General features: G+C 39.7%; 1 protein-coding gene across 3 annotated transcripts in view; it reads right to left on the bottom strand.

Moving 5' to 3' along the window:
* Positions 1–19,602, bottom strand: part of rtkna (rhotekin a) — an 86,761-nt gene that overhangs the window by 51,709 nt on the left and 15,450 nt on the right. Inside the window, exon 1 of one of the 3 annotated variants that reach the window (XM_088993676.1) lies at positions 13,990–14,559. The exons of the other annotated variants lie outside the window; for them this stretch is intronic. Coding sequence (XP_088849802.1) covers positions 13,990–14,085 — 96 coding nt within the window. The 5' untranslated portion in view covers positions 14,086–14,559. Of the gene's footprint in view, positions 1–13,989; positions 14,560–19,602 lie in introns of those variants that run through there. 3 annotated transcript variants of the gene reach the window in all.

Here is a 19,602-nt window from a genome sequence, read left to right as displayed (position 1 = left end):
ATATACTTAAATAGGGTAAATAAATCTGCATTGTGGGATGGTGAAGTGTGGCGGTGTTATTGTTAACTCATTCACAAATGTATTCGAGAATTGAAAATATGACGTATGGCGCCATTCCCGAATTTGTTCGGGTTTTGTTTTTTCTTGTTTATGTGCTGATAAAGCGCTGGGCATGGCCTCTGGCAAGGTTTTTTTTTTATTTTCCACAAGGGGGCAGCATACCCTTTTTTTCCATGTTAGCGCTTTGTTCGAGCTTCAGCCCTACATAAACCAATATGTATGTATTGCATTGTATTTTGGACAGCCACCCTCATTTCAAGCTCAGATAACTCCAGAACCATATAATTTAGGAATTAACTCCTTTGTTTCTGATGGAAGAAGAGAGTCTAAGGTTTCTAATGCTGCATTGAATGTTTATGTAGTCCTAAAATTCAATATTCTATGGTTCCTGGAATTCGAGTGACAATGACAAAAACCCTGGCATTGGAGTGGACACATTTTTGCACATCTGGCAGTGAATGAGTTAATGCGCTCAGTTATTGTCATGTATAATACTGGTAAATACAACTATTTTGCCAATTGACATGTTGACATAAAAAGGGTATGTAAATGTCTAAAATGCATATCAAAGAATTGCAAAGCTGATGATAAATACAGAGATATTTTATACTGTATGCAATGCTATAAACAATTCATCTCATCTTTTTGAAGTTGATTTAGCTGCCCCCATCTGGACGTGCGCGGGTATTGCAACCCATTGCCCCAGAAGCATTTATTCATCACCGTTACTCAGGAACTTATAATACTAATAAATGTCCTGGCTTCTTACGTTTTATGGACTGTTAAAAGGGGACATTATGGATGTAAAAATGCGTCATCATAAGAAAAACAAAAACAGTTCATTTCTCATCACTGTATAAATCCTACTAAAAACAGAAAGGTGACCAACTAACAAATCTGAAAGTAGTCACAGTGTCACTCTCACAAAATCAGATGGAATTCATGTAATACTGAACATACACAATGGCAACTACATATAATATTCCGTGACACACAAAGCACAATGTTCCATAAGGGCAAAACGGGAGTCACAGGGCTTTCTGTCTTAACCAATCAAATCGGCTCCAAGCGTCTCCTTATAACCAATCGACACACAGAGTCAACGGAGACCCAGATGGATTAACCTTTCCATCACCCGGTTAATGACAAGATTACAATACACAGCATATGGTCAACCTATTGGCTCGGAGTTTGAAAAAAAAAAGCCACGTGGACGTAGTCACGGCGCTAAAAAAAAAAGTCAACCTGAAACGTGACGTAGCGCAGCTGGACATTTGGCTCACTGCTGACCTCGTTGCACCGAGGCGGGGAAGTGCCTAACAGCTCAGCAATGCCTCTCAGCACCTCAAACGACAACAAGAGGCCCTATTCAGCACACGGCCTGTCATTTCACCATAACCACCAAGGACCCGCCTCCGAACGCTGGAATTCCCCCCATAAAATGTTTGCTCCGTGGCACTGAGGCATTTTTTTGACAGCTAAGTCATTTATTTGTTGTTGTTGTTGTTATTTTTTTGTATGTCTCCAGAACAACTCAAGCGTGTGTTCACGCTAGCTCAAATGATAAATAAGTCTGTCGTAGATCTCGAAATCCGATGCACTTTTGATTTTTTTAACATACAAAACAGGCAATTTAGAAGATTGTCCTCATTAGCGGGTCTCCGGCAGAGACGTAAACATAAACGTTATCACCCGCATGTGTTCCCATGAGAATGTTCTGCATTAGGAAAAAGAGTTAAGTATTGAGGCGTTTGTACCGGACTACTGTACTTGCACCACTTTCGGCGGCACTGTAAGCAGAAGCAGAATTACTTAATTAAAGTTATTTTAAGAAAAGTGCTGGAGATTTAAAGCCCGAAGAAGAACATGCCAAAGTTCCCATAATTTGGAAAAACGTCAACATGATCCCGGCCAAGCATTAAAAAAATAACATAACTTTATTTAAGGGGCTTAGCTGAAACCTTCGTGGAATGTCCACCTAAGAAAATTTAAAAAATGCTCATCATGGTTTGGGCATTTTTGGAATCGTGTATTAAATAATTTGTCTTCAGACACATAGAATGGGAAAAATTAATTCAAAATATTACCGTAGTATTATACTTTCAAGGTTTCATGATGGCTCATTGGTTACTCACTCACTCACTCACTCACTCACTCACTCACTCACTCACTCACTCACTCACTCACTCACTCACTCACTCACTCATTTGCTTATTTATTTGGTTACTCAAGTACTTAGTCAGTTAGTTAGTTAGTAACTTAAGTAGTTACCTAGTCAGTTCTTTGGTTAACTAGTTATCTAGTTACCTAGTTAGTTGGATAGTTAGTTATTGGTTGTTTAGCATGCTATCTAGTTAGTTAGCTAGCAAATTAACATGCTATCTAGTTGGCTAGTTATCTAAATAGCTACCTGACTAGTTGGTAAGGTAGTTATTTTTGTAATTGGTTAGTCAGTCAGTCAGTCAGTTAGTTAGTTAGCATATAACCTGGCTAGTTAGCCTGTTCGTTATCGTGATAGTTGGTTGGTTCGTTAGTTGGTTGGAAAACTAGATAGTTAGCTAGTTAGTTAGCTAGCTATTTGGGGGTTCATCCAGTTTTCTGCTAATGGCAGTGGATTACTTGAAATACAAAATCCTTTTGAATCAATACAAGAAAAGACATCACACACACATGCACACACACACACACACGCACACACACACGCACACACGCACACACACACACACAATTACTCAGTATTCTACATGCTAGTGGCACACAGCTTGCACACATTTGGCCCCGTAAATGTAATTGTAAGAGTGTAATTTAGTGACAGCAATGCTGGGTACTTAGGGGGAAATGTGCACAACGTGTTGATTTTATAACTATTACCGTAGAACAACAACACTTTGCTTTGCCGTGTAGCAACGCAGAGTGCACCCTGAGGTGAAGTCATGTTGCTAAAAGAGATTTAAGCAGAAATAGAATGGATTCAATTCCCTCCATTGGCTGTGTCAAAGGAACACAAAATCGATGAAACAACAGCTAAACCGGCACCCTTCCCGCTGCGCTGTACAGATGTTCGCTCTTAAGATAAAACATACCACAACACATCGACGCAGAAATACAACCATGTGGAAACATGAACAAAATCAACATTCATATGCTGGATAAAACACATTTAGGCTACCATATGTTCATTTTAACATGCAAAGACAATGACATATAAAAGCCCCGGTTGCAGTTTTGTTTATTGCATGTCGCCACAGCCGAAAACAACACAATGCGTTTAACGCTTGAAAACGGTGATATAAAACAGCATGTGGTTGTAAATCTTGTTTAAGATGTTTCGGATTATCTCGATCCTGGTGGTGTAATTTGCAGTTGCTAAACCAAACAGGGCTGAAACGAAAGAGCTGCAACGGTAGAGAGCAGTAAGGGAAGATTAACAGAAGATGACACTGCGGGATGAAATTTACACGCTAGCACACACACACACACACACACACACACACACACACGCACCAAAGTGAGGCAAAGGTGAATGTAACGAGGCAGCCGCTAAGGGAGAAGATCCAATGCTTTTTCAGCATTGAGAAGCAAGAGACTAGCACAAAGCTGGGACGGTGCAAAAGTCACTTTTGTATTTCAATAATAGCACCTGCCGGTCGACCCGCTTGGGTATTTTCTCTCCTAGATGCTGTTTATCAAAGGAAGCTGACTCCAGCCTCACTTCCAGCCGGTTACCGTTGGCACAACAGAGCGCCTATTCACACCGCCGCTCCTCAAAACTGCTGCAGGGGCGCCGGCGAGTTGGGGTGTGAAGTGAAGTGTTACAATTGAGGCGGGGTTCGCCAAAGTGGTGGTGCGTGCGAGGTGCTGCGGTGAGCCAAAATGTTTGGATTCAGTTGTAGTGAGAGAAGCTCATAGAGTGGAACCTCGGTTTACGAACCCCTTGGCTTACGAACTTTTCGGTTTACATTTATGAAAATCTTACCTTGGCATACAAACTATTTTTCGGGATACACACGGAGCTGTCACAATGAGTGATGTGTTGTTCGTGAACAAGCCCGTTTTCCAAACAAGGAAATGGCAGCTGACTTTTTTTGTCCTCATCAATCTGCATCTTACCCGCCCCCTGTTGTCGGTTAAAGCCACGTGATTGGTCAAGAACGCAGCAGTGGGGGATGGGGTTACAGACAGAGAGAGAGTGAGGCCGTTCTCCAAAAAACAAAATGGCGTCTTCGGTTAAAGCCACGTGATTGGTCAAGAACCCAGCAGTGGAGGGTGAGGGGTTACACATTAAAGAGACAGGCAGACAGAGAGACAGTGAGAAAACACACACACACGAAAGGAAGAGGACAGAGCTTGAAACAAAAAAAACAAAAAAACAAACATGAACAAAAACAAGTAAAATGGTGAGAAAATTGATAGAAAACAGTGACATTTGGACCCATTTCAACTTTGATCTTCAAAAGCAGTGTAGACTGGAAGGTTAAAATATCCCATCAATCAGGCTCCAAAAATAACCCGCACAAGTCATCTGTACACTTGATGCAAAAAGCTATCAACCCAGCTAAAGAGATCACAATTGATGAAGAACTAGATACAATTATCACAGAGAAAGCCCCTACAAGGGATCATTCCTCAAGATGGTCAAAAAAAAGCCTATGTTCCTCATCAAGTGTTTAATGCTGAGGAAACCGGACACTCCGTTCCATCAAGGCAGCAATTACCATCACAAAGGTAAATAAAATGACTTTATTGTACAGTACAGTTTATTTCTTTCATCATAATACTATAGCACATTTATTATACATATATTTTGTGTAGTTATAAGGCTTAGAAAATTAGAAAGTAGAAAATTATGTTTTATGGGGACCTGGGAACGGATTATTCTCATTATAATGGTTTCCTACGGGAAATTAATTTTTGGGATACACACTTTTCGCCTTACACACTCTGTCTGGGAACCAATTAAGTTCGTAAGCCAAGGTCCCACTGTATCTTTATATTTTTGTTATTGTTTTTTTTTTTTACTTCCCCTAAAAATGTTAAGGGTGTGTGCACAGTGTGATACAAAGCCTCCTTTCTCCTCGGCGTGCTTCTAGCGTGGAGCTGAGGAAGAAGTGGGACATAGTGCGTACATACGACCTACTGTACGGCAAGACACTGTATGGTTGAAAAATATGTTCGGTACTAATCATAGCGAAGAATCTAATACTGTATCTACAAAAAGTCTACACACCCCTCTTTGGATGCCAGAAACAAAAAGTACTGTATTTTCCGCACTATAAGGCACACATATTTTTTTTCAAAAGTTCACCATACGCCTTATAATCCAGTGCGCCTTATACATGGAAACCATTTTAAAATATGTCATTCGTTGAAAGTGTGTCTTATACATTGAAATACATTAATTGAAAGTGAGCCTTATGATCCGGAGCACCTTTTAGTGCGTAAAATATGGTGACCTTTTCATGAGCGCATCGTCTTATAATCTTCATAATTAAATCACCATTATTATGAATTGTTCCAAACAGTAGCTTGAGCTAAATAAATAAATACATAATAATAAATATATAATAAATAATCATAAATGAATAAATAGACTAACTAATACATAAATAAAATATAACACATAAAATAGATAAAAATAAACCAAATAAACTAAAGTAGCATTTAATTTAATAATTAATGATAAAATATGATTTAATTTAATTTGACATAATAAAAAAATAAATTAAATTAAAATAAAATTATATTTCTAAAATAGATGAAAATAAACCAAATAAACTAAAGTATTATTTAATTTAATTTAAAAATTAATAATAAAATATGATTTAATTTAATTTGACAACATAAAAAAATACATTAAAATAAAATACAATACAATTCTATTTCTAACTCAAATCAAATGACGACATTAAACATAACATAACATAACATAACATAACATAACATAACATAACATAACATAACATAACATAACATAATATAGTACAAGACAATAAAATAAAATAAAATAAAAAATCTCAACTTTATTTGGAGTATATTTGAGACATGTTACAGTCCCTTGAAAAGGAACTCACTGAATGTCTTAAAACTATTCTCCAAAACTGAAGAAGACATGAAAACGTGAACTTTGTAGAGGTGAATGGTGGTGAAACGCTATTAAAAACGGTTGGGGTCACAATAAAACTGGCATTTGAACGGGGCTGTGTTGACTTTTTACATCCATTTATATCCATTATATCTATGCATGAAGCTACCGTTTGTCTTTCCCGCTGTTCTTCAGGAAACAAAAGAATAAAGATGTCCTCCACTGAAAATGGATGTGCAGAGACGCAAGTACAGTGAAGTCCAAGTGTTGACTACGGATGTCCCTTTACCAAACCAAAGTAATCCGCTCGAGTGAGGAGCCAAGAGCACTGATTTACTACTCAAATATTTACCCACACACACATGCAAACACGGGCACGAAGTTTGATGAACAGCCTCATTGTAGAGGAATGCACATCGGCTCAGACTTGACTGTGTATTACCAGAGAGTAAGCGCTGTTGTTAGCTTTAGCGAAAACATTCACGGTAGCTAAACAGACTTGAGCTGAGCTAACATACTGTACAAACACGCACACACACACTGTACTTACTGTAACTTTGTTTGAACAGTCACATGCAGAGATTGGAAAAGACCTTGACATCTTGTTCACGGACACAAATCATCATTTTCTATTTGTTTATTGCATTCCAATACAGTTTAAGTTGGTGTAATTTGATGAATGTAATGCCTTGTTTCGCTTATTTTTGTATAGTGTGGTTGTGTTGAGGTAAGATAACTCCAGACCCATATAATTTAAGAATTAACTCTTTTTTTAGATGAAAGTAGAGAGTCTAAGATTTCCTACGCTGAATTTAATGTTTATATATATATATATATATATATATATATATATATATATATATATATATATATATATATATATATATATATATATATATATATATATATATATATGGTCTGGAGTTATCTGAGCTTGAAATGAGGGCGGCTGTTCAAAATACAGTGCAAGACATACATATTGGTTTATATAGCGCTTTAACAACAGCTGAAGCTGTAACAAAGTGCTAACATGGAATAAAAGGAAATGCTGCCCCTTCATGGAAGGGAAAAAAACAATGCCAGAGGTCTGACCAGCGCTTTATTGGCTCCCCCAAACAAATTTGGGAATGGCGCCCTACCTCATATTTTCAATTCCCGAATAAATTGGGGAATGGCAGTGAATGAGTTAATTTGAAAATTGTGAGAAAAACAAATGCCAACGGTGACATTTCCATTACTCACAAAATGTGAATGTTTCTAATTAAAGTCAAGTAACCTGTGTGGAGCAGAAAAAAATGTCACATGACTCTGAGCTGCAGAAGAGGAAAATGAATTAAATTATAGCAAGGGCAAATTTCTTGGGCGGGTGCTGAATAATATTCTTAACCTAAGATCAATTTGTGGCCCATCTGAAATTCCAAAGGCATCAAAGACTTGATGATGAATTCTGCACCAAGTGAGTCGGCAAAGCCTAGGGGCTTTATTTTCTGGTTTCGCTACAAATAAGATTAACCTTTGCCGCCACTGGAAATTCATCAACGAGGTAGATTCATCAGTCTTCTTCGAGTGCATAGCGGCTTACTGTCTGACAGGGATTAGATGCTGTCAACTTGAACTCTGGCCTCTTAGGACCACACGTTTACAAAGCCCTGGACCCCAAAGTCAGCCCGAACAAACTCTCAAACAATAAAATTTGCAACTGCCACTGATTAAAATGGTGGGGGTGGTGCTGGTGGACCCCAAAGATTCAGCTAGGAGGAGCCACGTGAGGTCACCCCAATCCACGGGGTCAATACACAGATGGGATTTGACGTTCCCAAACAATGGCTAGCTTGCGGAATGAAATAAGAAGTCCAAATCCTGGATTTATTACAAGTTCCACACTTTGGTGACCTTTAAAATCCAACGTTCTCATTTAACACCGCCACCGGGTTGAGACACAACCACGGTCAGTTGAAAATGCCAAAATTAGACAAAGGGGTGAAAGTGTCCATTTAAGGCCATTTGACTTTTAACGAGAGGGCAAAGGGGGAATTAGTGGCAGGTGAAGAAGTGTGAGAATAGCAAGGCAGAAGGAAGAAGCCGAGCTCGCATATCCGGTTGCGGTGACAGGAAATGGTGTTTTAAAGTCTATTCATGGTTAAGAGTTCAAATGCTATGATGATGTCACTCCCAGTGGGGAAACGGTAATTACACAAGACCATTTCCTGCTTCCCATCGGCCGTCTCTCGCTTTTGAAAATGGGGGGCAATCCTGCATTCTGCGGACATCGGGCCATCCCTTCGCACATGTGACGAGTCACATGAAGAAGCAATGAAGTGAGAGATTTGCGGGTGAAGAGGAAAGAGCACGCAAGCCAAGAATGTAGTCATTCCTACGACGGACATGTTAAAACGTGAAGAGTTGGAAATAATAATAATAAATTTCATTTAGCAGCACCTTTCAAAACTCTCAAGGTGTGGGTGAGCAGCGGTAGCCACACGCGCCAGCGTTCACACAATCAGTAATAACTCAAATAGATGAAGTTAGCTAGCTAGCTAATAGATAACTAATAGCTTGCTAGCTAGCTAGTAAAACAGCTAATAGATAGCAAATAGATAGCTAGCTAGGTAGCCAGCAACGGCGACCCTGTTCAACCTGTAATAACTCAAAAAATCAAGTTAGCTAGCTAATAGATAACGAATACCTAGCTAGCTAGCTAGTAAAACAGCTAATAGATAGCAAATAGATAGCTAGCTAGGTAGCCAGCAACGGTGACCCCGTTCAACTGGTAATAACTCAAATAGATCAAGTTAGATAGCTAATAGATGTCTAATAGCTATATATCTAGCTATCGAGCTAGTTAGACAGAAATAGATAGCAAATAGATAGCTAGCTAGGTAGCCAGCAACGGTGACCCAGTTTAACCGGGAATAACTCAAATAGATCAAGTTAGCTAGCTAACTAATAGATGACGAATAGATAGCTCGCTAGCTAGTTAGACAGCTAAATATTGACATCAAATATTGGTCATAGGCCCAATTGATCACGAATCAGAATCATGTCAGTCCTGAAAAAGGGGTGAAGGGGTAGTGGACCCCCCCCCCCCCCCCCCAAAAAAAAAAAAAAAAAAAAAAGCAGGAGGGAGGAGAAGGGTTTATTTGACAAATTGTACGAAACAAACGGAAAAAAAAAATAACGTGATCGAGAATGGCGATTACAATGCCTGCTTGTGTAACTCCTGAATGATCAAAGTTATATGTCTGAAGAATGCAGGAACGTTTTTGAGATATGAACTATCATGTTTTTATCCCCACTTTAACTTGCAGGCGCAAACTTGATATATCCGTGCCTGGTCCAACTCACCTCAAACGTGGCAGTTTGCCCGAAAGAATTATCAAACTGTGAAGCTACTTCCTGGTTACTATCAAAGTAAACATCCAACAAAGAGAATCACACATTGTGTGTTTGAAGCAACTAAATAGACGCCGATACCTGATGAACTCATTCACTGCCATTCCCAAAATTATTCGGGAATTGAAAAGCATGACGTGGAGCGCTATTCCCGAATTTGTTCGGGTTTTGGTTTTTGTTTCTTGTGGGGGGAGCCGATAAAGTGCTGGTCAGACCTCCGACAATGGTTTTCTCTCATTTGCCTTTTGTACAGCCACCACAATTTCAAGCTCAGATAACTCCAGACCCATATAACTTAGGAATTAACTTTTTTTTTCGGTTGAAAGAGGAGAGTCTAAGGCATAGGTGTCAAAGTCAAGGCCCGGGGGCCAAATCAGGCCCAACACATCATTTTATTCAGCCCGCGAAAGCAAATCAAGCATGTAAAGTGGCATGATGCTTGCTAAAGTCCAAATCAAAATTTCAGTTTGTCCCACGTAAACAGTCATTGTTTTTTTACTTCACGTTTGAAAACTAGTCATTCATTAATTTGTGGTGCACTTTATCTGTAATATGTGGAGGGGATAAAGCATTCTACTGGCTTCTCCAAATTCATAACGCCTACCCCAGGAGGAAACCGTAACTACAGTAAAGTCTCATTATATTGATATCGGTTATATCGATAGTACTGCTTATTACGATACTATTTCTATGAACGCAAGGAGAAAATTTACATGCCGCAGGATCGGATATATCGATAGTCCGGTTATATCGATATTTTTTCCGACTCCCGAGAATATCGATATAACGAGACTTTACTGTACTATGTGGCCCGCGGCAAAACATTACTTTGACACCACTGATCTAAGGTTTCTGATGCTGCATTGAATGTTTTTTATGTAGTCCTAAAACTCAATATTGTGTGGGTCCTGGAATTTAAGTGACAATGAAAAAAAGCCCTGGAGTGGATACATGTTTGCATATGTCTGGCAGTGAATGAGTGAACACTGAAAAAGCTTGTCATTTTAAATTTGAGAAGAAAAAGCGGCTTAAAAAAACAACAACATGCACACGCCATACTCCTATGTGAGTCATGACATTACTCATGTAGCGTGATGATGGGATGAGCGTGGATTTCAGGTATATACGACCGTCGGGAGAATCCCGAACGGCTTTCCACTGTAATAACGACAACTTGTGATGATCCAAGCAGGAAATTTTATGGGAGCAAATAAAACCTCACGAATTACAGTTACACTGAAAACTGTACGTACAGCTCGGGCCCACACAAAGAATCTCTGTCTCATAAACCCGCCCGGTCTGAGGGGGGCCTCAGGGGGAGCGAGAGCAAATAAGGGAGTGGTTGAGGAAGATGGCAAAGTCGACAAGGTGGAAATGAATAGATCGCTGCCAAATACTGACCTTTCTGTGTGGCGATATACGGTCAACAGGTCATTGTTATCCACGATCATAAGACGCATTCCTCGACTAATAAAAGCACTAAAATAGCTCCGTTTAAAATGTCTGGCATCGTTTTATGTAATAAGTGGCTGGAGTCAGCATTAAGACAAAGTGCTACTTTCATGAAAGAGCGAAACAAATGCAGGCTCTGTGTCAAGAACTAATACGTTTACTCGGGACTGATCAACTTAGACCAAACGGACCGCGTGATCAGTGGATTGATATGACGCATAACGAGTTCAGAACAAAATTACTAGAGCGGTGCTTTGAGACCAAAATGTAATTTATTCCTTATTCACGCTCGTAAATCAAAAAATGACATACAATCTTTCACTGCCAGACATGTGCAAAAATGTGTCCAATCCAGTCCCAGTTTTTTGTCATAGTCACTCAAATTCCCGGACCCATAGAATAGTGAGTTTTAGAACGACATAAACATCCATTGCACTGTTAGAAACCTTTGACTCTCTTATTTGAACAGAAAAAAAAGAGTTAATTCCTAAGTTATATGGGCCTGGAGTTATATGAGCCTGAAATGAGGGTGCCTGTCCAAAATACAATGCAAAACATACATATTGGTTTATATAGCGCTTATATGAAGCTGGAACAAAGCGCAAACATGGAGAAAAAAGGAAATGTTGCCCCCTTGTGGAATGGAAAAAAAATTGCCAGAGGTCTTGCCAGCGTTTTATTGGTGCCCCAGCAAGAAAAAACAAAGCCCGAAAAAATTCAAGAATGGCGCTTGACGTTATAGTTGCAATTCCCGAGTAAATACGTGAATGACAGTGAATGAGTTCATCGGGTATTGAAGTCTATTTAGTTGCTTTAAACACAGAATGTGTGATTCTCTTCGTTTGATGTTTACTTTGACAGTATCCAGGAAGTAGCTAAAATGATTGATTATTTCGGCCAAACTGCTCATATATCAAGTTTGCACTTGAAAGTTAAAGTGGGGGGAAAAAGATAATCACGCATATCTAAAAAAATGTAAATCAGCTTATTTGTAACATAAGGCACCGCTGTAGAACAAAAACAAGCGCATTTAGATAGTGTGTGCTTTTCAGGTCAGAATTAGAAACCTCCTAAAAGATAACACATCTGCACCACAGGCACTTTTTTAAACAATGAACAATCCCCCACAAAAAATGCAGCCAATGCTCACTTCCCGCCGACTGATAAGAAAGAGACCATTTTCCATCTTTTAAAAGTCCAGACAGGGATTGTTTGTTTGTTTGGATGGATGTTGCTGGCAGCCTGGCATGACTCCTTCCTCTGTCCCAACACAATGAGCAACACACACACACACGCACACGCAACACAGTCGAACAAGTGTGGATAGACAACCCCAGTGGGACCCGCGAGGAACCGAAATGCGTAGCTGTGCACTGCGCGTGAACCCCGAGAGGGTGGATGGCGTGCACAATGTTGCTCGCACGATGACGATGCCAGCGTCAGTGTGACTGCACTACCCCTGGCGCGGACTGAACAACGCTAAGGCACAGCTGCGGGCTCAATGGGTCACCAAAGGGGGATGTAATGCACTCTGAAAATAGATTTCGGCTGTCATTGAGACGGCGTACAAGCTAACTTGGAGGTCAATTTAAAAAAAATGAATATAAGATAAAGGATAAGTGGCACAAGAAGCCTGGAAAAAAACAAAAACATTCTGTTCAATCTAAAGGTTGAATCCATAGTATCCATATACTGTAGTTTCTTTATTTTTGCTGTTGGGTATATAATGCATCCAAAATATTATAGCCACCTCTAAGAAGTGGTCCTAAAACCATACATGTCAACTTCTGCGTTTTTGTAGCATTTCAAATAATATACGGCATATTACAACTTTTATACGGGGGGAAAAATGTAAAAGAAAATGGTGAACCGATCTTAAAAAGACCATTTTGGCTGAAATCCAGTTCGTCTCAAATGCTGGTAGCCAACAACAATGCTGCTGCCAATCGCTACTATTGTCACGGCAAACCAGCAAAAGTAATCAATCGTACCTTTTTTTTTTATCGCTGCGTGCGGTCAGATTGATAAAAGCATAACGTGTACCGCTTGTTGGCATTTTTTTAGCACTTCAAATAATGTACGGCGTAGTACAACTTTTATACGGGAATTGTAATCATTTGTAAGGGCAGCAATTAGCCAAGGTTGACAGGTATGTAAACCACAAAAAATACATAGCATTTTGCATTGTTGTCTTTGTACAGACGCTCTCCTACTTACAAACATTCGAGTTACGAACAACTGTACATATGAACATTTTTGTAGTAACATCCGTAGTATTCTCTACAGTTGTACATGTACATACAGTATCTTTATAGATCATATATTTTATTACATGTTTATTTTTCAGTACAAACAAATACAGGTTACTTATACAAGCCTTAAACATACTTATATAAACCTTAAACCTACTTATATAAGCCATAAACATACATTCCATACAAAATATAGCACGGAATCAACTTGCGAACGAATTCACCTTCTGAACGACTGTTCAGAACATATCTGGTTCGTAAGCTGGGGAGCGTCTATAAATGTAAGTCTTGTATTAGATATTAAAGTGCGCGGCCATACTTCATGGAGTAGTTATATACTTAATAATAATATAATAATAATAATAATAATAATAATAATAATAATAATAATAATAAAGAAAAAAATAAGAATAATACAAGGTGCACAACGATTAGAAATGAAAAGAGTGATTGTAAGCAACTTGTATGAACAAACAGACTGGACATTACGAGATTCACCTTTGATTTAGAAAAGGAGTAAAACGTTATAAGCTAGCTGTACGCAAGATAAATAAACAAATACATAAATAAAAGGGATCGCAAACAAATTTACATGCACAACAAAAGCAATCTGATTTCAAAGACATATTAGTTGATTTTTATTACCTACGAACGTGTTTCTAATTTCTCAAGATAGTTTTGAAGGCAAATACCAAATATTAGTAACAGCTGTCAGCATGGTCCAATGCATTTCAAGTACGACTTTTTTACCTGCAAACTGAGAGCAATCTGTCGGATGTACATCATATTGAGATCCTCCAATATCCACAGTTTGTCCTCCATGTTTGTCCCTTTATCAACCGGCATCCTCCAGATCGCTTGAAATCCACAACTTTGTCCCCCTCGTCGAACCACAAGAGATGAAGGCGTTACATTATCTCACCCGAAGCTAAAACAAATTTGTAAGGACGACGCGCACTTGCGTTTTATTTTGTAATCGAGTTGGTGCGTAAAAACTTGGAGCGACTCGTCCCCAAAAAAAAAAAAAAAACGTGGGCAGGGTAACGATCCGTTTAACAAACTACTCATCCGCGTGTTCTTCTTCCCTTTTCTCTCCAAGTTTTCCACAAATGATCCACTCGGTACGCCCGCGGTCACCGCCCAGCCGGTAAAGAATGGCGCTTTTCAAATACGCATCCTTCTCCTCCTTTTTTGTGCGTCCACTGTCTCGATTGTGAATGCGAGATGGTGTCCCGAGCGAAAACAAGGAGAGCTCTTGACATTAAAAAAGCCCACATCGCCTATGCGGGAGTGACCGGCACAACTGGCCCAGTGTGCGCCCCCCACCTTCCCTCTCCTTCTTGTAACTCCCCTTGCCTACACGCTAAATTAACCCCTACGACAGTGCCTCTGTCTGGAGATAAGAATAAAGATCGCCGAATGTTAACTGCAGCAGCCCCCCACCATTTTAAACAAACAAACAGCTATTGTCGCACACTCAAGTGTAGTGGGTGGGGAATGTTTTTTTTTTGATATTCAAGAGGGAATGAAGTGACAGCTGGTGATAATTTACAACACCGTTTAGATCTTGTGTCAAAGTCAAGGCCCGGGGGCCAAATCTGGCCCACCACATCATTTCATTCGGCCTACATAATCAAATGAAGCATGTCAAAAGTGCCATGATGCTTGCTAAAGTCCAAAGTAAATTTTCAAATTGTCGTATGTAAACCACAATAATACTAATTATTCTTGATCACAGATGTTAAAACGATTTATTTATTAACTCATTCACTGCCATTCACGAATTTATTGGGGAATTGAAAATATCACATTGAGTGCCATTCACAAATTGGTTCTGCTTTTGTTTTTTCATACTTGCGTGCTGATAAAGCGCTGGCCATCAGAATCAGAAAGCCTTTAACAGTACCACAGTGGGGAAATATGCAGTCCACAGCAGCAATTTCAAAGTGAAAAGATAAAAAACAAAGTACAGTATTCTAAGCATAATAGAAATGTCAGAAGACTGTAATGTATACTGTAACTGCATAAATTTTTCATAAAGATGTGTACATAGTGCAAGTATAAAAAAGCATATTTGATATATGTAACTGTATTGAGTCATTGCATGCCGATAAAGCGCTGGCCATGGCCTCTAGCAACATTTTTTTTTTTTCCACAAGGGGGCAGCTTTTCCCTTTTTTCCATGTTTATGCTTTGTTCCAGCTTCCGCTGTTGTTTAAGCGGTATATAAATCAATATGTATGTATTGCATTATATTTTGGACAGCCGCCCTCATTTCAAACTCATATAACTCCAGACCCATATAATTTAGGAATTAACTCTTTTTTTCTGATGAAAGAAGAGAGTCTAAGGTTTCTAACGCTGCCTTGATTAAAAAGTTATCCCAATGAGTTTGTGCTTTCACCGTCTTTATTTCTGTTTTTGTTAATTCAGACAATTGGCAAATTCACAAGAGATTTGTGCGTGATGGCGGCCAGAGACTTTTAGGCAAGATCACATACATATTTTATATCACATAAAGCATGTGTCAAAGAGAGCTTCAATAATTTAACACAGCCTTTTAAATATTGATTTAATGTCATTCCAAAAGGCTGTGGCCATAATCCAGCATACCTAGCCCTGCAACTGATCCAGCGTTCCACATTGCTAACACCAAGACATCGCGCTCACGTCAAGGAGTTGTTATTGCAGGAAGAAATATGTCACCTCAAGGATAAGGTCTGTTTCCTTTCTGGACCGCAGATTCTCCCCGCAAAACATCTCAAAATCCACACCATGTGCCTTTCAACTGTATCTCCGCTTCTATCCAGAGGAGGGAAACTAATTTACAGCTCCAGTCACAAGTGCGCATCATTAGAAGGCGCAATGGGAACCTACAATTCTGAGTGTCACGGCAGTAATGCAGTGAATGCCAGCAGCAGAACAGGAAAACAGACTCGTATATTTGTCTGAAGGTGCTTAATTCAAGCATATCTTTTCCAAAACATTGTCATGTGATGCAAGAATAGATCGGTGGCTTTCACTTAGGTCAATGGTATCTAAGTCAAGGCGTGGGGGCCAAATCTTGCCCGCCACATCATTTTATTCGGACCGCGAAAGCCAATCAAGCTTGTGAAATTCCATTATTCTTGCTAAACTCTGAAGCAAAATTTCTAATTGTCGCATGTAATCCAAAATAACAGTCATTATTCTTGATTTCAGATTTGAAAACTAGTTTTCAAATTCATTCATTCATTTGTTGTGCGCTCCACGTGTAACATGTGGTGAGGACTAAACATGTTAATGGCTTCTCCAAATTCATAAAGGCCCCCGAGAGAAAATGGTAACTACAATCTGGCCAGCGGCAATAAATGAATTTGACATCCATGACTTGGGTTTTGAATCTTTAGAGAACATATCCAAGCACAGCAATGCACTTAAAAGTCTTTACAAAGTCAATCCATCCATCCATCCATCCATTTTCCAAACCACTTTATCCTCATTAGGGTCACGGGGGATGCTGGAGCCTATCCCAGCAGTCTTCAGGCACTAGGCCGAGGATACCCTGAATTGGTTGCCAGCCAATCGCAGAGCACACAGAGACAAACAACCATCTGCACTCACACTTACACCTCGGGACAATTTTTAGTGTTCAATCAGCCTGCCATGCATGTTTTTGGAATGTGGGAAGAAACTAGAGGACCCGGAGAAACCCCACGTGAGCCAGGTAGAACATGCAAACTTCACACAGGGACTGCGAAGACAGCGTGCTGACCACTTGACTACCAGATCGTTCTTTACAGAGTCCGATAATAAAAACAAAAGGGGTCTTTGAAAGCTTTTGGACCTGTGAGGAGGAGAACCAACCATGCAGGTTGGGTCATTTCCCCAAGGAAAGCCTCCACCCTTGGCGAGCTTAAATCACCCAGCTAATGTGTCGCAGACATCAACATACACACACTCAGAGTGGAGATTTATTGTTCTTGGGGTCGAAAGAGAAATAGTTGACTTGACTGTTTTGAAGGGCAGGGCGAGATATGGACGCTCAAGAAAACATTTTGAGACCTGCCAAGGAATGCATATGAATGTGAGGGAATGGGAGGGGTAATGTGGAATTGGACCCCCATTTGCAACGTTGACATCTTCCAGGAAAACTCTGGAAAACATTTGGAAGTATATCACTTGGAAATTCTCTTCAAACACCCAGAAGCACGTTAGAGACATCAATGGTCATTGATGTTGGTGTGTGATGGTCTACCTAATGACCTCTGGAATTTGAGGGGAAGAATAAAGTCTTGCTTAAAGTGCTCCCAAAACGGTACAAGCACAGGATTGCTCATGAAATAAGAACTGGGAGGTTTATAAGGCTTAACTCTTGTCGCCTTAGATTCTAGACGTTTTATTATCCACCTGTCTTGCAATGTTCAGAAAGTATCAGTCACAACAAGACATGCTAACGCACAGAACCAAGAAGAGAACGGCGATGTATGAGTTGGAGACTTTTTAGGATGCAACCCATTTGCAACAAGAGAACATAAAGCAGAGCGTGTAAAGGCAAGGACACCGTCACACAAGCTAATGTTAGCGCACTTATTTTTAGAAGTGTTTGCTCATATGATGTCCATGTCACAATGTCAAATCAGATACACCGGTGAAAGTGGTTAACGTCACTTGTAGAATCTGCTCAGCACCTATCCCAACGGATCAGGACCAGGACCTAGACCTGGTTGCGCAAAATAAAAACAGCAATAGTCTATTGATTTTGTGGTACACTCGGGTGGCTTTATTTTAAGCAATTGTGTAATCAGAGTATCTCTGAGTCTCTGTTAGATGACCTATCGCATTATCTAAACGAGCCACAACATCTTTCAAGATGTATTTGCACAAGGCTCTGTGTTAGAATGACAGCTTCAAGTTGTATGCAGTGCCTGTACAGCATTTACAACTGCATAAGGAACTACCGTATTTTCCGGTGTATAAGGCGCACCCTAAAAGCCTAGATTTTTTTTTCAAAAGATGACCATGCGCCTTATATGTGAAGTAATATTGAACCACAACAGGTCTCGCAACTACTGTCAGCAGCCACCGATTCCATTTCCCCCTGTAGAAGTAGTGTGTAACCTAAACATCTACTGAAGAGCCTTATAATGCCTTATATTTGGAAAACTTTTATGTATTTATATATTATATTTGGAAACTTTTTTTTCATTTGTTGAAGGTGTGCCTTATAATCCGGTGTACCTTATACATGGAAAAGTTTGGAAATAGACCATTCATCGGGGGTGCACATTATACTCTGGAAAATACGGTACATTTATTTCAAGGTTGCAAAGAGGATGATCTCCTTACAGGTCTGATGTTAGGGGTTCGAATCGCAATTGGATTATTTTGCATTCACCCCTCCTAAACGGAGCTTTCATCAAATTGTCTAGTCCTCAGTATTTTGGTGTCTATCTTTTTGGTCCGTTTATCCATCTACCTTAGACCTCAATCCATCCAGCCCACATTCTAATTCCACCCCCATCTCGGAATTAGCATTTGACAAATATTCTCATTTAACTCATTCATTGCCAGACAATGTGCAAAAATGTGTCCATTAGAGTGCCAGTGTTTATATATAAGGTGCACCGGATTATAAGGCACACCTTCAATGAATGAAACAAGGTTTATAACGCTCTTCAGTTGAGGTTAAGGTTACGCACTACTTCTACAGGGGGAAATGGAGTCGGGAGGAGACAACGTGATTATATCGGGAGAAAGGATGCTGAGCCTTGATCTGCCAGGCAGGAGACCAAGAGGAAGACCGAAGAGGAGGTTTATGGATGTTGTCAAAGTGGACATGAAGGTAGCTGCTGTGAAAGAAGAGGATGTACAAAACCGGGTTAGATGGAGGACATTGATTCACTGTGGTGACACCTGAAGGGAAAAGCCGAAAGGAAAAGAAGGAGGAGAGTGCCAGGGTTTTTGACATTTTCACTCAAATTGCAGGACCCACAGCATATTGAGTTTTAGGACTACATAAACATTCGGAAGAAATCTTTGACTCGCTTCTTTCATCAGAAAAAAAGAGTTAATTCCTACGTTATGTGGTTATGGTTATCTGAACTTAAAATGGAGCTGGCTTTACAAAAGGCAAATGCTGCCCCCTCGTAGGAGGGAAAACATTGGCAGAGGTCTGACCAGCACTTTAGCGGCACCCCCTCACAAGAAAAAAACAAAACCCGAAATAATTGGGGAATGGTGCTCCATGAATAAAAACAGGAATACATTCAGAAATGGAAGTAAATTAGTTAATGAACGTCATTTTTCACAAAACATTTACAACAATAGAATGCCCCTCTGTACATTCAGCCATTCTATTTCTCTCTCAGGTGTTCAATTCCA

Source organism: Hippocampus bargibanti, linkage group LG04 (assembly GCF_051943395.1).
Source record: "Hippocampus bargibanti isolate YZ-2025 linkage group LG04, ASM5194339v1, whole genome shotgun sequence".
Classification (NCBI taxonomy): Eukaryota; Metazoa; Chordata; class Actinopteri; order Syngnathiformes; family Syngnathidae; genus Hippocampus; species Hippocampus bargibanti.
This window is presented reverse-complemented; position numbering and strand designations above follow the sequence as displayed.